The 18,833-nt window shown below is 33.5% G+C and overlaps 1 protein-coding gene across 1 annotated transcript; it reads left to right on the forward strand.

Annotated features, from left to right (window-relative positions):
* The first annotated feature begins 105 nt into the window (after positions 1–105).
* LOC131845248 (uncharacterized) lies at positions 106–16,046 on the forward strand. The gene is made up of 7 exons (XM_059194286.1): positions 106–473; positions 5,972–7,579; positions 8,674–8,761; positions 9,315–10,676; positions 11,146–11,344; positions 13,033–13,219; positions 15,311–16,046. The coding sequence occupies exons 1-7, from the start codon at positions 384–386 to the stop codon at positions 15,695–15,697; spliced, it is 3,921 nt and encodes a 1,306-aa protein (XP_059050269.1). The 5' UTR covers positions 106–383; the 3' UTR covers positions 15,698–16,046.
* The last annotated feature ends 2,787 nt before the right edge of the window (positions 16,047–18,833 follow it).

An 18,833-nucleotide genomic window follows, 5' to 3' on the forward strand; every position in this document is an offset into this window, starting at 1 on the left:
TAATTAAAATTAAATGTATCAAATTACTTTCCGAACGTAAATTAATGTTAGTGAACTACCTACACAAGCATGAACATGTTGAAAACGTCACGAAATTTATAATCCGGGTAAATTAAAAACATTATTGCATATCAGAAAACCAATACAGCTGTGTTAGTTTTGCGGCATTAATAACATGTTAGAAAGAGATGTGTTTAAGTTTCCATGACAGATAATTTATGGAGAGAGTGCTATTTAATTTGTTGACATTTCTTTTCTTGTCGCATTTGCAGGTACTACACTAATTTTATATTATATCTCTCATGCCGAGTTCGGCTTAAATGTGGAAATAAAAGTTGTTTGAAGTTTTATGTGCTTTTATAATGTGTTTAATCTGAATCAAAATGACGGAGAATTGCAATAAGAGGTCTAGAAAGTCCAAATTAGTGCCGCGTGTGTGTCCAGACGTCGATGATAATATTCCGCAAGTGGAGGTAGGTGAATACCACCATTTTGACAACTTGACAGTGAATTCAGAAGTACCTTCACATAATATTAGTTTAAACTATAATTTTGTCAACATTGTATAAATTACTAAGAATACTCATTAATCTTACTTATTTTTTGTTATAAATATGATTACTGCAGTTATTTATATCCGTTTATGGTACTGTAAAAGAAATAATTCAATATAATTTTTTTAATTGGTGATAATGATCATGCAATGGTGCTAGAGGATGATGGGTTGAGCATGAAGTCAAGTCAAGTTATTCAAGTAACAAACGCAATTGATAGAAAATACGTAGCATTAAAAATGTACCAGTTTATTTAATTTGTTATTTTTCGTCTAAACTGCAGTGGGTAGTAGAGTTGGCGGATAGGGTTAGTGATAAAGTACATCATAAATGGCCAATAGTGTCTTATATGAATAAACAATTTTCACTTTGGAAATGTAAAAGTATAAATTTATAAATGAAAATTTGTGTGTGTGAAATTATTATAGTATTGTTTTTATTATGTAAATTTATTTTAAGGTTTTTGTTTCCAAACATGTCAATCTCATTAAGTAGATAAATCCTCAAACAATTCTTTTTTTTTATTTTTTATTATTATTTTTATCCTGCAATCGGCTTACCAAGCCTTTAACAGATTGTTTGTGGGACTGTTGACGGGAGAGAACTATACCCCCAGTGAGGAAACTGTCTCATCGGTGAATAAGATTCCATGCATTTAGTCTCTTAAGCCTTCTGCATTGCAATGGGTCTCGTAGTGCTGTTGCAAGGATATTGGTATGCGCCCCTATACAATCTCTGTATACTCTTGTTCTGTGCTCTATTTCTTCTCTGATTGTTCTCATTCCTGTGTACTCATGCAATTCTGTTGTTCTAATGAATAGAGGTGCAGCAGTTATGGTTTTATGCTTTATTCTGAAACCGTTGCAAAATCTCTATGTTGGAATGATCCCCATAACTCGATGCCGTATGTCCAGATTGACTTTATTATGGTTTTATAAATGAGTATCTTGTTTTCCATGGTTACATATGATCCTCTGCCTCTGCTGGAGCTCACTTTAATGCGCCACTTTTCCATCCATTCATGTACCTTATTCAGGTGACTCTGCAAAACCATGGACGCAATGTTCGGATTTTCATTGTTGCAAAGTGCGGCAGTGTCATCGGCAAACATAGCAGACCAATATATTATCCGATGTTGGTATGTCTGTAGTGTACATAAGATACAGAATGGGACCCAAGTTGGAACCCTGCGGTACTCCGGCTTTTATATCTTGAAAGGTAGAGTAGGTGTCATTGATTTTGACTCTAAACAATCTGTCCTTTAAATAAGATTTTAAAAGTATGTAAAAGTTTATGTGGAAGGTGTTTCTTCAGTTTGAATAGCAGTCCCGGGTGCCAAACCTTGTCAAATGCCTGTTGTACGTCAAGAAAAATAGCAGAGCAGTATTGCTTCTTCTCTAGAGCTTCTCTTATTTTGTTGACAACTCTATTGACTTGTTCAATTGTTGAATGGCCAACTCTGAATCCAAACTGATGTTGAGGGATAATTTCTTTTTCATTTAATACCTGTGTTAACCTTCGTAAAATTATCTTCTCAAATAATTTTGATAAGGTTGGAAGTAAGCTTATTGGTCTGTACGAAGACACAAGGTGTGGAGGTTTGCCAGGCTTGGGAATCATGACTATCTCTGAAACTTTCCATAGCTTTGGCACATGTCCAATCCTAATTATACTATTGAAAAGTTGTGTTATACCGACTATACCTTTTTTAGGAAGCTGTTGGAGAACTTCAGCTGTAATCAGGCAGAAGCCAGGGGCTTTATTTAGTTCTAAGTTTTTTACTTCTCTTTGGACTTCTTGTGGAGAGCAGCTTTTAAAGAGCAGCTTGGAAGAGATAATTGGGAGTCAGCCCTATAGTCAAGTATCTCTTTTTCGGCTTCTTCTTTCAAACAATTCTTAAAAATAATTATAGTATTTATATTCGGTTAAGTAATAACATAACAAATCTGCCTCAGTGATCAGAGTAGACCTACAAATAGTTATTTTTAAACTTACATGTTTAATATACATTATTTAAATTATTAACTGGGTCTTAACACAAAAAAAATTATGGTAAACTAGCTGTTCCCACGACATCATCTGCATGGAATCAAATTTAATTTCATTTAAAATAACAGTAGTCTCCCTAAGTTACTCCCTATTACATCAGCTACCTGCCAAAAAAAGTTCCGTCAAAATCGGTCCAGCCATTTCAGACATTACCGGAACAAACAAACTGACAGACAGACAAAAATTGAAAATTTTTTAGTGTATGTACCGTATTTATCTTCATATGCGTGTAGTAAAAAACGATTATTTCAATATTAAAAACAGACACTCCAATTTTTTTTTATATGTGTAGATAAATACATATAATAATGGCAAATAAATACCTTTATTTGCCATAAAATGATTTGTGTTAAGACCTCGTTAATAATTTAAATAAGACCTCCAAATAGCTTCCATTCCAAAGTAAGATCAATTCATAACATTGCACTAAATCTTATTATTATTAATGTTATAAAAACAGAAGATGTGGGTATGGATGGATTTTTTAGTAGAATAGAAAATAATTTATTCAAATAAACTTACAATTTATTAAACTGCTCTTATGTAAAGAGCACACAAACACAGTGCATTTTCAGAAATAGGGCATATACACTCTGAGTAATACCCACATACATCTTGTGAGTGTGGATGAATTTTAATTTATCTTTAATTAATTTATATATAAATCCAAGACGTTTTTTCTTTTTATTTTATTTAGGCACCAACAATTGTTACAAACTTACAGTTTATTTAATGGGTTATGGTCTAAATGCACTATTATTTATAGGCGAACATGACATGCAAATTAATATAGTATACAAAAGTTATATAATAAAAAAATCAATATAACTGTTTTTTTTATTATGAATAATGCTTAATATCTATTACTTCTTGTGTGTACATATGTATATATATTTAAATAAATATGAACTAAAAATATTTTACTTCTAAATTCTATGATGTTATTTTTCTTTTAAAGTCCCTGATAGTTTAGATAATTGTGTAATCAATGAATTTATCTATTTTTATACAGATAGAATAAAATGAGTTGTCATAAATCCATTGTGATATAAACAATGGAGTTCATATAGCTTTTTATTTATTTTGGAACTCTATACAAACTTGAAGCCTTTACCATGTTCTCATAATGTCACAAATGAGATCTATATATATAAATAAGTTGATGTTGGTTAGTCTCGCTAAAACTCTAGAACGGTTGAACTGATTTGGCTAATATGAAGAAATTGCATGCAAAATAGTAAAACGACAATTTTATTTTCCTATGCAAACTGCCGATACCTGTCAAACAGGGTGCATTCAGAAATTTATTGCATAATTAAACTTCAAAAAACCTTAGACATATTTAATTTTAAGGCGGAACAGAGTGCACGGGTTTAGCTCTTATGAAATATATATTTTTTTTTATTTATTAACACTTTATTGCACCAATAATACAAACAATTATACAAAGAACAAACAAATATACAAAAACAAACAAATAAACAAAGAACAAACAGATAATAAGGTACAAAAGGCAGTCTTCTCTTTTAAGCAATCTCTTCTAGACAACCTTTGTGTAGAGGAGAGATGTCAGAAAGTGGGAGATGAGGCAAGAATGGACTAGAGAAATAAAAAAGGCATAGGAATACTAAATAATAATAATTTACATATACTACTTACATATATAATACAATTTATATACTATTATTATAATACAATTTATATAATAGATATATTATAAATTTTCAAGAAGAGTGTATTAACATTTCTTAAGGGTCGGCAACGCGTATGTGACACCCCTGGTGTTTCAGGCGTCCATAGGCAACGGTAACCATTTACCATCAGATGGGCCATATGCTTGTTTGCCACCTAAGTGGTATAAAAAAAAAATATAGTTATTTTAAATTCCATATTGTCAAATAAATTTAATATAATATATATATTATATTTGACAGCCTCGGTGGTCTAGTGGTTTAGTACACCACTTTACTATCTAATGGTTGTGGATTTGATTCCTCCTACGGTACAAACATTTGTATTCATGAATATGATTGTTTATATCGGTCTGGGTGTTTTCTATGTATAATATGTATTTATTTACAAATAAAATGTATCCATGTATTTATATCAGTTGTCTAGTACCTATAACACATGCTCTGCTTAGCTTGGGACTAGTCCCAAGCTAAGCAGAGCTTGTGATATCGGTACAGCGCCATCTAGATGGCGCTGTGTGAATTGTCCTGAGATATTATTATTATAAAAATTCTTATATAGTTTTTTATTCTACCACTAATTCAGAACGCAGACTCATCACAAGAAGAATGAGCATATAACTCATTTAAACAAATGTTTTTCTCAGCATTACATTTTTAAGAATTTTAATGCTACTCAATCGATTTTCTGTTTTTGATGCAAGTATCTTTAAATGTCTTTTATTTTGGCAAGAGACTTTAATACCCCTTGTAATCCAATTTTTTTTATGTTTTGTTTTCAATTTTATTTTTTGTTTAGGTATGCATTTATTAATCGTTATTTTATATTAATACAAGAACCTATAAGAAGTTTTTTTTCTAAACTAGCTAGTCGCCCCGACTTCGCCTGGGTACATGCTTTATATATATAAACCTTTATATAGAATCACTCTATGTATTAAAAAAAACTGCTTCAAAATCCGTTGCGTAGTTTTAAAGATTTAAGCATACATAGGGACGGACAGACAACGACCGCGACTTTGTTTCATACTATGTAATATTGACGTTTTGAGCGTTTGAGTGTGACTGCAATCTCACCTGATGTTAAGTAATGATGCAGTCTAAGCTAAGCTAAGGTTTTTTTTTATTGGGTTGTTTGGGCTATTTTCAGGTGTTTGTAGCACCTGTAGCACTGCGACCTACATAGATAGAATTCGCTACCTAGACCCGTCAGGGACAAGAATTGAAGGATATTCATAGGAGCTTATTATCTCCTCAAGAAAGAGTGTAAACTTTCCAAAGGAGATATTTCGTTTATGTATGAATGGGCTACGGTTACCATTTACCATCAGGCGGACCGTTAGCTTGTTTGCCATTTCTATTACGTAAAAAAAGATATAAAAAAAAAACAGCAAATTGCTAGTAAATCTATGTAATTTCTTTTTTAATTTTTAAACTTTTAACATAATACTTATTGTATATAATACAAACAATACTTATTGTATTGTGTTGAATTAAAAATAAAAAATATTACCTTCATTTAAATTATAGTTTTAAAATTTAAATGATGTCCAAATATTCATAAATTAATAATAATAATAATCCTCCCGATAATAGTAATATAAAAAATAATGCAGAATAGTTACAACAGAAACTATTAATGCAATAATATTTAAACAATTAAAATTTCCTTTTCAGTATGTACCGAAAAAGCTGCCGAGGCTTCTACCAAAGTTAAACTGTCCAACACCTTCTGGAAATGCACTGAAAATCATTAGTAAGCCACCCATTAGCTTCAATATAAATATAGAAGTAGAAGAATATGATGAAAATGCAATTGTTGTTGATGAGTCTAATGATGATAGTGATAAGAATGAAGATGAACTACTCGAAAATGAATTAAAGCTGGAAAATGAAATAAACGAAACACTAACTAAAACACTCAAAGACAATGGTTCCCTTGAGGTATTACTTGATAAATCTGTACATAGTATATTAAAGAAAAATTGTGGTAATGATACAATACCTGATTATATTGATCAACATGATTCTGACACTGGTATGTACAAAGTTTTCTCTTTATCGACGAAAGATCTGGAGCGTATGTCTACCAAGGAACATGAGCAAACATCTAAAGATAATGTTGATGAGAATGATGCAACTGAAAATATAGTAATCACTAATACTACGGCTAATAATGACCAAGCATTAACTTCAGATTCACAAAAAACTGACTATTTGTCTTCAGAACCACTGTCGATAAATCATAATGAATTGTTCAGAGATGCTATTCTTATTAGAAATACGGCAGCAAATCCAGCAGATAGATTATTAGCTGTAGAATTATTGAATTCGTGGGGGCAGCGGAAGAATGGAGTAATGGAAGAGTCTAATAATGAAATGATTCTGCAAGCAGTGTTAGACAAATGGAGACATTGGCAAAGCCTCTCTTGGTGCAGAGAAACTCCCATGACCTACAAATGCTATTTATGCAAAGTAGGATTTTGGCGTTTGTCTCTATTCCGTGACCATATCGCTACACCTGGCCATGAGAATATAAAGATGGCGCTGGAGACTGTATACCATGAATGCCACATAAGTGCCTACGTGGCAGAAGATAATTTTGGCACGAATTTTACCATGCTGCATTTCCCCATTGAATCCAATTGCTTAAAGTGCAATAAAAGTTTTGATTCCCATCCAACAGTGAAAGAACCATATGATGATTATAAATGCAGGTTATGCCTAATACCTTACTTCACGTGCAGAGCCCTGAGACTCCACGAGGGAGTGTGTGGCTTTTTGACTAAGAAGCGCTGTACGAAGGACTCCATTCCTATTGATATGCACAAGTGTTCTATATGCCCCATGTTCTTTTCCAATGAGAAGCAAGTGTTGGAGCACTTATCGATATTTCATAGAGTATGGTCAGACATCCCAAATAATTCCAATTTTAAGTCTTGCAAATTGTGCAATCAAAATTATATAATTTTCCTTATGCATGACTGTCCAAATAAACATGGATCCAACGTGTGTACGTACTGCCAGACTTGTTTTCCTTCAAGATTGATGGTACAACTCCATTTGAATATGTCTAAGAGCAACTACAAATGTAGGATCTGTAACGTAAGGTTGGACAGACAGTGCATGGAACGTTTGCACTTGTTAGCACACAGTGAACAGTTCATGAAGGTGTATCGATGTAATTTGTGTGTTAACAAAATATTCTACCACTTCGACACTCTTAAATCACACATAGGCGCGGATCACCTGCGATTTTTTAATAAAAAGGGCTACTATAGTATCGTAAGTGTTTTGTTTTACTTATTGGGGTATCCTTAATTTCCGTTACACGTTCAGGAGAAGGGGGATGGCCATTGTGTGGCAAAATTTTTCTTACGGATGAATATGGTGCAACTGCCTGCACTTTTAAACATTTACTGAAATACATGTGACGTAATTTAAGGATATCCCTTACTACTTATATTAATTATAATTTATCTTAAGTCTAATAACATTTTTAATTGTGGGATATTAGCCTAAGTTGATGGTACATCAGATGAGGATATTAGGACGAATATGAAGTCAGGTCGGCACATCGTGGCGAATTACCCTGAACAACTCACATAGAGTTATCTAGTAAAGTACTGATAGATACACTTAACAATTTCTTTTATAGCAGGGGGCACAAACGAGCTTGCTTGATGGTAAGTGATTACCGCCGACCAAGAGCACACCAAGGGAATTGCAAGTGTGTTGCCGGCCTTTTAAACTTTTTTCTTGAAGGCTTCAATATCGTATCGGTTCGTAAATACCATTGCTGAAAGTTGATTCCATAAAGTGGTTGTACGTGGTAAAAAGTTTCTAGAAAAACGCACTGTGGAGGATCGCCATTCAGCCAAATGATGGTATTTTAGTTTGTTAGCGATGTTGAAATTCACCAGCTGGTATTAATCCGAACAAAACCTCAGAACAGTGTCCTGAGGTTGTGTGTGTCCGTAATATAAGCAGTAGAAAATGGGCAGATGTAACAATACTTCGTAAGGCAATTTTTTTTTCGGACTACTCTAATGCTGTTGGCCGCAGCTGACCTTTATAGCTTTATCGGACGATAGGGGCAAGTGCAGATGGCACTCCAAATCCGCGGAAGGACTTATGGAGCGGCTGAAGGTAAACTCCCGTCTGACGGATACGTTTGAGGGCACCGATAGGTGTTCGAACCTCGGCTCGGGCCGTCGTAATTTCGATCCCCGTTTGATTTGGACGGGGGAATGATCGGAGGGAAGCCAAGCCAATTGGTCGAGTCTGTCTATATATACATAGAAACACCCAGACAAATACATTCCTAGTACATTGTGTACTAAACAACTGATAAAAGTACTTAAAAACATTTTTTTTAGGTGTTAATAATGAAAAAGACCATGCCAGAATCCAAAAAAGTTATGAGTGCATCAGACGAACAGAGGCTGGCAATCGACAATTTAATGAGTGAGTACTTTTTTTTATCCTACATAATTCTCACAGCGCCATCTAGTATATATCTATAGACAATGCATAGACAAAGCACAAACAATCATACTCATGAATACATATATTTGCATTGTTAGTGATTAGAACTTAATTATTTATAGCTGAACATAATTTATACTATAAATATTTTTGTTTATGTGGATGAATCTTTGTTTATCATTATTACAAATTTAATCAGAATTCATTCAGTAGGATTTGGATGAAACTTTGCGATAATATAATTGAATCAATCAGAACTTACCTTTTTTAATTAAAACCATATAATAATAAACAACACTGGACAATCTATAATAATAACACAGCGCCATCTAGTACCACAGCAGAATTGGATTATGGGTATACATAAACTCAATTCAAAAGAAATCAATGTTCTTACCGAAGTTGACGGGGAAAAGTCAGAACATACTAATGTAATGTACAGACAAATTAATGTTCCAACAGAGAATCAACAAGTTTACCATTGAAAATGGTTTTTAATCTAATATTAATTATTATTTTCTCTAATTTGCAGAAGAAATGGACGAATCAAACGACCAGAATGATAAGACTCCAGAAAAACCAGCAATACGAGCAGCAGACATAATTACGATTAATTTTGATATGCATATGGGTAATCAGGGCTGTAAGATATCATCATTAAATTTACCTAATTCTAAAAAATTACAATCACATAGTAAAACTGCAACCTTAAATGATGATGATGGTAACAGTATACGTACAAATAATGATCATTCAAATGATGATAATGCAAATGATAATAATTTAATTGATAATAATTCAAATCCTGATAATTCAAATGATGCTAATTCATATGATAATCATCCAAATAATGACAATTCAAGTGATGCCAATTCTAATGATAGTCTACCAAATAATGCTAATTCAAATGATAAACAATCAAATAACGACAATTCAAATGATGCTAATTCAAATAATAATCAACCAATTAACGACAATTCAAATGATAATCAACCAAATAACGACAATTCAAATGATAATGAACCAAATAACGACAATTCAAATGATAATCAACCGAATGACGACAATTCAAATGATAATCAACCGGATAACGACAAATCAAATGATAATCAACCAAATAATAACATTGATGATGAAGAAATCCACAACCAACATATCGAAATGGTGAAGATCAAAGTAGAAATTAAAGAGGAATATGACGTTGAAGAACCCGATTATTACCTATCAAATATATTTCAAGTGTCCCGAGAATTGAGAAACAAGCCAGAAATTAAGGTTGAAATTAAAGAAGAACCAGAACCAGAAGAATATTATCAGGATGATATAATAGTTTTAAACAGTAATGACGCTGAAGAAGAAAACAACGCATCAGATAACGTACAGCCAGAAACAAGATTGGAAGTGGGTGAACAGGAAACAGTTAAAACCATCAGGCGTAAAATCGAGTTGGACCCAGATAATCAGGGATATGTTAAAAAAAATACTCCATTTGACAGTTTAGTTTGCACTAAATGTTTTAAAAGCTATATGACATTAAAAGGTTATGTGATTCATCTCTCTAAGGATCATAATGTTAGAGAAAAAGAGTGTCCGTTATGTGGACGGGTTTATTCAAATATGTATGCATTTATTTCACACATAAGAACTCATATAAGGAGATCGTTCTCAATTAAAGCAAGTATTGATAATCCAAGTACATCAAAGGTCGTATCACAGTGCAAGAAGTGTAAAGAAATAGTTATGGTCGATGAACAGTTTGCTCACTGGGAGTCACATTTCGAAATACCTGATGAGTGGGCAGCGAGCAGTACCTATGAGGAACCGTCGTCGCCAACTGAGGATAATGGTATGGAAGGCTTGTTAGAACCAGAGGCTCTCAAATCCCTTGTAAACGGTATGTATAGTTTTGTAAATTAAGTGGAACGATTAGAGTTTAGGTTTATAACTTATTATATTAGCAGATCCGGCAATGCATTGCTATGGCTAAGGTTCTTGAATAAAATAATATTGCGACCATAAATTGAGATATAAGCTATCGTATCTTTCAAGTTGGATCAAATCAAATTCGCAATCCGTTCAGTAGTTTAGGAGTTTATCCCGGACAAACAACGTGATTCGTAAATTATACATATAAATAAAATTGGAGTGTCTGTTTTAGTAGGTGTAGGTGACAGCAGTTTTTTCTTCTACCGTCACTAGGTTGTTCAACGAAAGTTCGTGACACACAGCACTCACTGTATCCGCACACTTGTTGACTATTGATGCTACTGAACTTTGCTTGAATTTATTTAGTTTGTGTTAAGGCCCGGTTAATATATAATGTATATTAAACACGAAAGTTTAAAAATAACTGTTTCCCGCAGGCTTACAAAAGGGCATGTCGAGCATGTCTGCATCGAAGAGAGTAAAGGCATGTCCACACTGCAATCGACTCTTCAACCGCTACCACGAGTGTAAGAGGCACATCATTGAACACCTCCTGATGGACGCATACGCCAAAATTGCGCCTGACAAAGGACTCAAGTGTCAGATATGCTCGGAGCTGTTCCAGAAGCGAGATTCGTAAGTGACACACTAACATTTTATCGCAACAAGTTATCCGTCATACTCGAACTGCAGTTCCCGAGTATGACGGATGATATTAATTTATATATTTATTATTATTATAAAACTATAACAATTTTTTAGTAACATTTAACACAATTTAGACCGCTTTACATTCGACGGTCGTGAGTTCGATTCCTATTACGTTGCAAACATTTATATTCATGAGTATGATTGTTTGTATCGGTCTGGGTGTTTTTTTATGTATATTATGTATGTATTTTCGAAAAAAAGATATATCTTTGTATCATCAGTTATACCCATAACAAAAGCATTAGCTAGCCTACCTTGGGTCTAGATGGCGCTCTTTGAATTGTCCTGAGATTATTATTATTATGAATAAATAAATAGAAATAAAAAATATTTATTTATTTACTCTTTATAGAGAACATCTCTTGGTTTTAAAGAGCGAATGTTTAATGATTCGCTTTAAAAACCGTTAAGGAGAACCGTAACCGTAACCGAAACTATCGGATATAAAAAAATAAAAAATATATATAACGAAATATCGAAATAAAAATTCTGGACAATATCGGATAGGGGCGGAGCCTAATTGAGACACGTTATGTAATCATTTTATTATCTATTTATATTGTACTTTTGAAATTCCTTAAAATATATAATATGTAACAGTAGTAGTATAATCCGTTAGTTTCGGATAATTTCATCCGAAACTAACGGATATTCCGAAATAATTTCATATCCGCATCCGTATCCGGTATAATAATCATTGCTATATCCGAAACCTATCCGTATCCGAAATATCATATCCATAACATCCCTGGTCGAAATACAAAACTGTCTATGACAATAAACTACTTATTTATAAGTCCATTCTAAAACTTGTATGGCTTACAACTTTGGGGAACTGCGTCAGTCAAATATCAACATCATCAAAGGGCCCAAAATATTATACTGAGAACAGTATCGGGTGTCCCTTGGTACATCACCATCAATGAAATTCACAAGGAACTTGGCATACTATCATTAAATAAGGAGATCCTAAATTGCAAAGAAAAATATAAAAAGCTATTTTGTTACCACCCAAATCAACTGGCTGCTTAATTACTACAAATATTTACCCCAAGCGACTAGAAAGAAGCGACATTGTGTAATGTTTGCATTATGCTTAAGGAGTAGATCCTCCCGCTGGGGTGGACATTCCATTCTTAGTTCCCACACCCAAATTTTAATTATTGTTTTAATTACTATCATTAATATTTTACATAGTGCCCTCTCTCTCTCCCCCTTTGATATATATATTTTTTGGTGCCACTGAAAACCAGCTGTATGTTCACCTAGGACATACATTAAAGCTGAGTGGAGCCATTTCAGTGCATTTTTGGATGTAAAAAATGATTATTTTATGTTTATTTTTAATTATCTACATGGTAAATTAAGTTTAATTATATGTACATTTTATTTGCTCTTTTTTTTTCGTTTGTTGTTTATATTGTATTTTTTACATTGCACTGAATAAAATATTTTTCTTTCTTTCAAAAAATCTGCACATAGTTCTGGGACTGATTGCAGATAGGAAGAGAAAAAAAATTACTCTTAATTTCATAAATAACTTAAACAAAACAAGCTATTCCTTACATAAAGGCGGTCTTATCACATAAGCAATATACAAATTAATATTACAGGTACAAGCAACACATGCGTGATCACGCATCTTTGCCTGTGTATTTGTGTGAATTATGCAACAAGGCGTTCAGTGACTCGAGCAATTTTACTAAACACAAGAAGGTCCACAATCTGTCCATCTACCAGTGTCATATTTGCGATAAGAAGTTCCAAATGAAGGCGTCCCTAGTAAAACATATAGGCATGGTGAGTATTATAATTAAAATTCTCGATTTTTTTTTAACGCAGGAGACAAACGAACGTACGGCTCACCCGATGGTAAGTGATTACCGCCGCCCATGAGAACAGCAACACAACGGGAATTGCAAGTACGTTGTCGGCCTTATAAAAAGGAATAAGCTCTTTATTTGAAGGTTTCAATATCGTATCGGTTGGGAAATACCATTGCTGGAAGGTGATTTCACAATGTGGTTGTGCGAGGCAAAAAGGTTTTAAAAAATCGCTCTGTTGAGGACCGCCATTTATCCAGATGATCAGGATTTTATTTCAGTTTCTGGCGGGTGGTACGGTGGTGAAACTCAGCAGCTGGTATTACTCCGAACAATTCCTATTATTTATGTACGTAGTTTCTATCTATTTATATATTGTATAATGTTTTGTAATTGTATAATTTTTTTAAGAGCTCGAAGTGTAATATGTAAACATTCACGTATATATGTATGTAAGTATGTATTTAATTATATGAGCCAACAGAATATCAGCGCTGCAGACTTATCTGTAGCTTCATGCTGAGTTGGTTGCCTCTTCATCATTGCGACACATGTATTTTTATTTTATTTTGTAATATTATATTGAATCTATTTATAAACTTTATGTATATATATCTCATGTATGCTATGTATTTGTAATTGTTGAATAAAGAACTTATCTATCTATCTATCCTCAGAACACTCCCCGTGATATATGCGGTATCTTCTTTTTTATGTTGAAAAAAAAATGTAGATTTGTTTCAAAACCAATTTGATAACAATAATACAGTATTGATATAACCTGTGTTACGTAAGAAATAGAAATAGAAATAATCTTTATTCAAATAAACTTCATATAAGCACTTTTGAGTAGTCAAGTTTTTTTATTCCACCGTTCATTCGGATTGCAGAGTCATTACAAGAAGAATAAGCAAGAAACTTGTGTGTTGCTCTTTTAAATAAATATTGTTTTAATTATATTTACATTAACAAGGATTAGGGATGCGACAATAAGGGGCTGTTCAAGTATTACGTAAGCAGATTTATCACAATTATTTACGCCCCATCCCCCTTGTCAGCAAAAGTAAGCAAAGCTCTTACCCCCTCCACCCATGCTTACGTAAACATTTCTTAATTAATGTATTGTTTTTTTAGCAAAGACAATGTGAGGGTTGCCATTCGTGTAAAAAAGTAAATTACGACCGATGACGTAATCATCATACAGACTCCCCCACCCCCATGTCATCCAAAATAAGCAAAGAAAATACCCCCCGCCCCCCTATAGTGCTTACGTAATACTTGAACGGCCCCTAAGCATAGAAACCGCTACGCACTTAATCTCTTTCCCTCCGATCGATCACCCGTCCAATTCAAACGGGGATCGATATTACGACGGCCTGAGCCGAGTTTCAAACCCCTAGCGGTGCCCTCAGATTATAGTCGTATCCGTCAGACAGGAGTTGGCCTTCAGCCGCTCCATAAGTCCTTCCGCGGGTTTGGAGTGCCATCTGCACTCGCCCCCTAACGTCCGGTGAAGCTGTAAAGGCCAGCTGCGGCCAACATCATTAGAGTAGTCCGAAAAACAAAAAAACTTAATCTCTGTTAGGAGGTGTGACTTCTTAGGTTTTAGCAATATTATTTATTAACTGACTTGAAGTGCTGTGTATTCCACATTTTTAATATTGTATATTTTTTTATAACAGCTGATTTGACTGACGCAACTTCTTTTGCATCACTCTTACTTGACATTTATTAATATTCTTCAGCCCAGTTTATATAATATTTTAAATTATACCCTATGTGTTATTCTACGTATTACTGTAAAGTTTCATCAAAATGCGTTTAGTAGTTTTTGCGTGAAAGAGTAACAAACATACATCCGTACTCGTAAACTTTCGCGTTTATATTTGTGTCTGCCCCGGTGTTTTCTTGTATATGTTTTTACAAAAAAATATATATCTATATATTTGTATCAGTAATCTAGTACCCATAACAGAAGCTTTAGCTATCTTAACTTGAGTCTAGATGGCGCTGTGTGAATTGTCCTGAGATTATTATTATTAATTATGTTTAATATTTCTCCTTACAGGTACACACAAATGCAGATCCATTTATTTGCGCAGATTGTTCCCAAAACTTCTACACCATGTCCAGTCTAAAAAAACACATCCGTCAAAAACACGATAAAAACAGCCTCAAGTTCAAATGCATGACCTGTAACAAGAAATTCAAGTCGCTGAAAAACAAATGGGATCATATGTGGGACAAACATAAGCAAAGATCACAAGCGGCCGACTGCCCGATCTGTGATGCTGCATTCCGGAAATACTCCGACGTGAAGAGGCATATTACAGAAACCCATAGACATCACCCTGTATATCTTAAATCATTGAATACGCTAACGAGAAATCCGGTTCTGTCCATAGAGAAAATAAAATACATGAAGGAAAATAAAGAAACCCTGTTTCCTAAGTAGTTTTGTACCTTGAAGTTCATTATATCCGGATTTCACTATATTTAACTAAAGTTAGTAATTCGTTTTTTGCGGAAAGTTTTACAACAAATTACCAGTCTATTTTAAAATCTGTAAACGTGCTTATGAAATTGAAGAATTTATAAATTATGATAATAGTTTTGTAGAAACAACTTAAAATTCATAGCGCAGATATTATCTGCACTAGGAAGGAGTGCGTAGCGGTTTCTATGTTTATTATCGCATGCCTCATGCTTGTTATTGTGTATTTATCAGGATCATATGGATAATTAACAGGATATGTGAGAGATATTTAAGCAAAGATTACAAACGGCAGACTGCCCGATCTGTGATGCTGAAATACTCTACGTGAAGAGCCATATGACAGTAATCTATAGACATCACCCTGTATATCTTAAATCATTGAATATGCTAACGAGAATGCCATAGTTACCTACATACAAAAAAACATACTCATGTTTGTATCGTGCAAGGAATTGAACCCGTTACTATTTAAAGTAAGCCTGTGTTAAACCACTAGACCATCGAGACCGTCGTATACAATAAAGACAGTCTCCTCTAACCGATCTTGACATAAGAGGACTTTTTTTTTAAAAAAAAATTATGTGCTCATATATTGGATTTCCTTTCCATACAGCGGTTGCGCTATCAGTGTATGCTCGCTAGTATTAGGAGTGAAACTCAAATTAATAATTTTGTACATTTTTACTAGACCGACGGCATGCAGCGCAATTATACTTAGTTAGTATAAAAGTATTACCAACCACCGACCAGTCATTGAAAGTTGGTTTATGTCTGATTAAATTTTTTTAATTCGCTAATTATATATTGTATATGTGCTATAAACGTATTTGTTGTGCTTTCCTTACTTGTAATTTCTTCTATTCTAACATAAAAGAACTAAAAATCCCCATCACAGCACAGGTAGAAAATAAAATACATGAAAGAAAATAAAGAAACCTTGCTCACCAAGTAGTTTTGCTAACAGTCAGTAAGTAATTATAAAAAAACGGTGTTCTAGCGGTTTAGCACGTTTTACGTTCGGTGGTCGCAAGTTCGATGCCTCACACGATGCGAACATTTTCCTGATGATGATAGCTGGTGGACTGGTGTTTTCTATGTATATATATCTTTTACAAATAAATAATCAAGTATTTCTATTAGTTGTCTAGTAATTATAATAAAAGTTCTGCTAACTTGAGACTGGATGTCTATGTGAATTGTCTAAGGTTATTATTATTATTGTGCTATATCATGTAATTTAACATATCTTACATAACAAGCTTGCTTAGCGGTATGGATAGGTTTTTGTTTATATAAATATGGGTGCTGGTATACAGTCGATCAGTAATTCCTGATTGTTATTAAAATACTTCGATTGCCCGTTTTGTTGCAGCGTCCAATTTCTATATAGAAATGCGGCGAACCAGACAACCTGGCGACTAACCGGCTGTATATAAGCAGCCTAAGAGGCAATCTTCTGTGTTGTGTTGACCCAGTTATAATAGTTATATACGCTTACAGTCTAATTATGTAATGTTAAAACCCAATGTAAAATAAATTAAGTATGATTATTGTATTTCAATTGTGTATAAAGGAATGGACTTTTAAAATATATACACTTTTAATGTAAAATGGTTTTTTAATGGATGTTTAAGGAATGTAGTACGGTCTACAATATTTTTTTTTTGCTACGTTCCTGGCAAACAAGCTTTCGGCCTATCTGATTGTAAACTGTTACCGTTGTCTATGGACGCCTGAAACAGGGGTGTCTTGCGCGTTGTGACCTGTAAGAAACCTTAATATACCCTTCTTGAAAAAACCCATGCTATAATCTCTCGAGAAGATCTCGGTAGTTCAGTCCACAATCTAAGTGTATGCGGAAGGAAGCTCCACGAAGTTATCTGCAGCAACACCTCAGTCGAGCAAGTTGCTTTGTAAGAAGTTTCAGTCGAAGGTTGAGAAGACGATACTAATATTATAAAGAGGTAAAGCTTGTATGTTTGTTTGTTCAGTGTAATACCCGATCCTACTGATCCGATTTTAAAAAATCGTTCACTTTTAATAAGATACATACATCGCAGAGTGCTATAGGCTATATAACATCACGATACGATCAATAGAAGCGAGTAGCGATGAAAAATTTGGCAAAATATATTCATCAGTAAAACGTTAGAACAAAAATAGTTTTAATAAGATTAGGCTGTATAAATTTGGTACCTTTGCATTTTTCAATGTTGAATGGAAATAAAAATATGTTGGGCAAGAAGCGGTTGCATTGTGGCGCGAAATACTTATTATATAAACATTTTAAAATTTAGAATTATTTAAAATCGAGTATATTGTACCTGTGAAATTAAAATTTACTACAAACAATTTGATCTGAAAATAAAGATGTATTGTTTTATTAAACATAATGAATGTGTGATTTAAAAATGAATTGTGACGAATACGGTATGGTAACATATTTCATCGTAAGCCATTGTATTATTTGTTAATCTGAACTTTTTGTTACATAATTCTTGAATAAGATAACCTTACTTCACTCTTCATGTGTAATTTAATATAACTTAACGATAAGTAAATTATTCTATTTCATTTTGGTATCATAATAACAAGAAAGTGAAACAAACTGTTGTAGCGCGGTGGTTATCCACATCACTGTAGCTGTATAATGTGATAAGCTGGCGCTACATAATATGTTATTTATTGTAGTATGTAGGTATACTCACTAGAGTATACCGGTAAAATGATTGTACTATTTATTGTACATTATTAAGTTTATTGGTAGTGTGCTACATGGTTTATTAATAACGCGTACAGTCGACGCAGAGTCGGGACGTAGACTAATTTTACACTTCAATGTATGTAGTGGAGACGTAAACTAATGGAAGGGTCTCAAGTGTCGACAGAAATATTACAAGTGTAAGCACACTGTAAATACGAAAACTAACTGTACTGTGTAACTGCAATATTCGAAAAACTTGTAATGAAACTTATATTCCAACATTATTAGTATGTAATATTATGTTATCTGTGTTATTAGTAACCATAGTCTCACTGATATTATAAACGCGAAAATTTGTGAGTGTCGATGGAAAGATGTTTGTTATTCTTT

Source organism: Achroia grisella, unplaced genomic scaffold (genome assembly GCF_030625045.1).
Source record: "Achroia grisella isolate CSIRO2021 unplaced genomic scaffold, CSIRO_AGI_Agris_v1 utg461, whole genome shotgun sequence".
Classification (NCBI taxonomy): Eukaryota; Metazoa; Arthropoda; class Insecta; order Lepidoptera; family Pyralidae; genus Achroia; species Achroia grisella.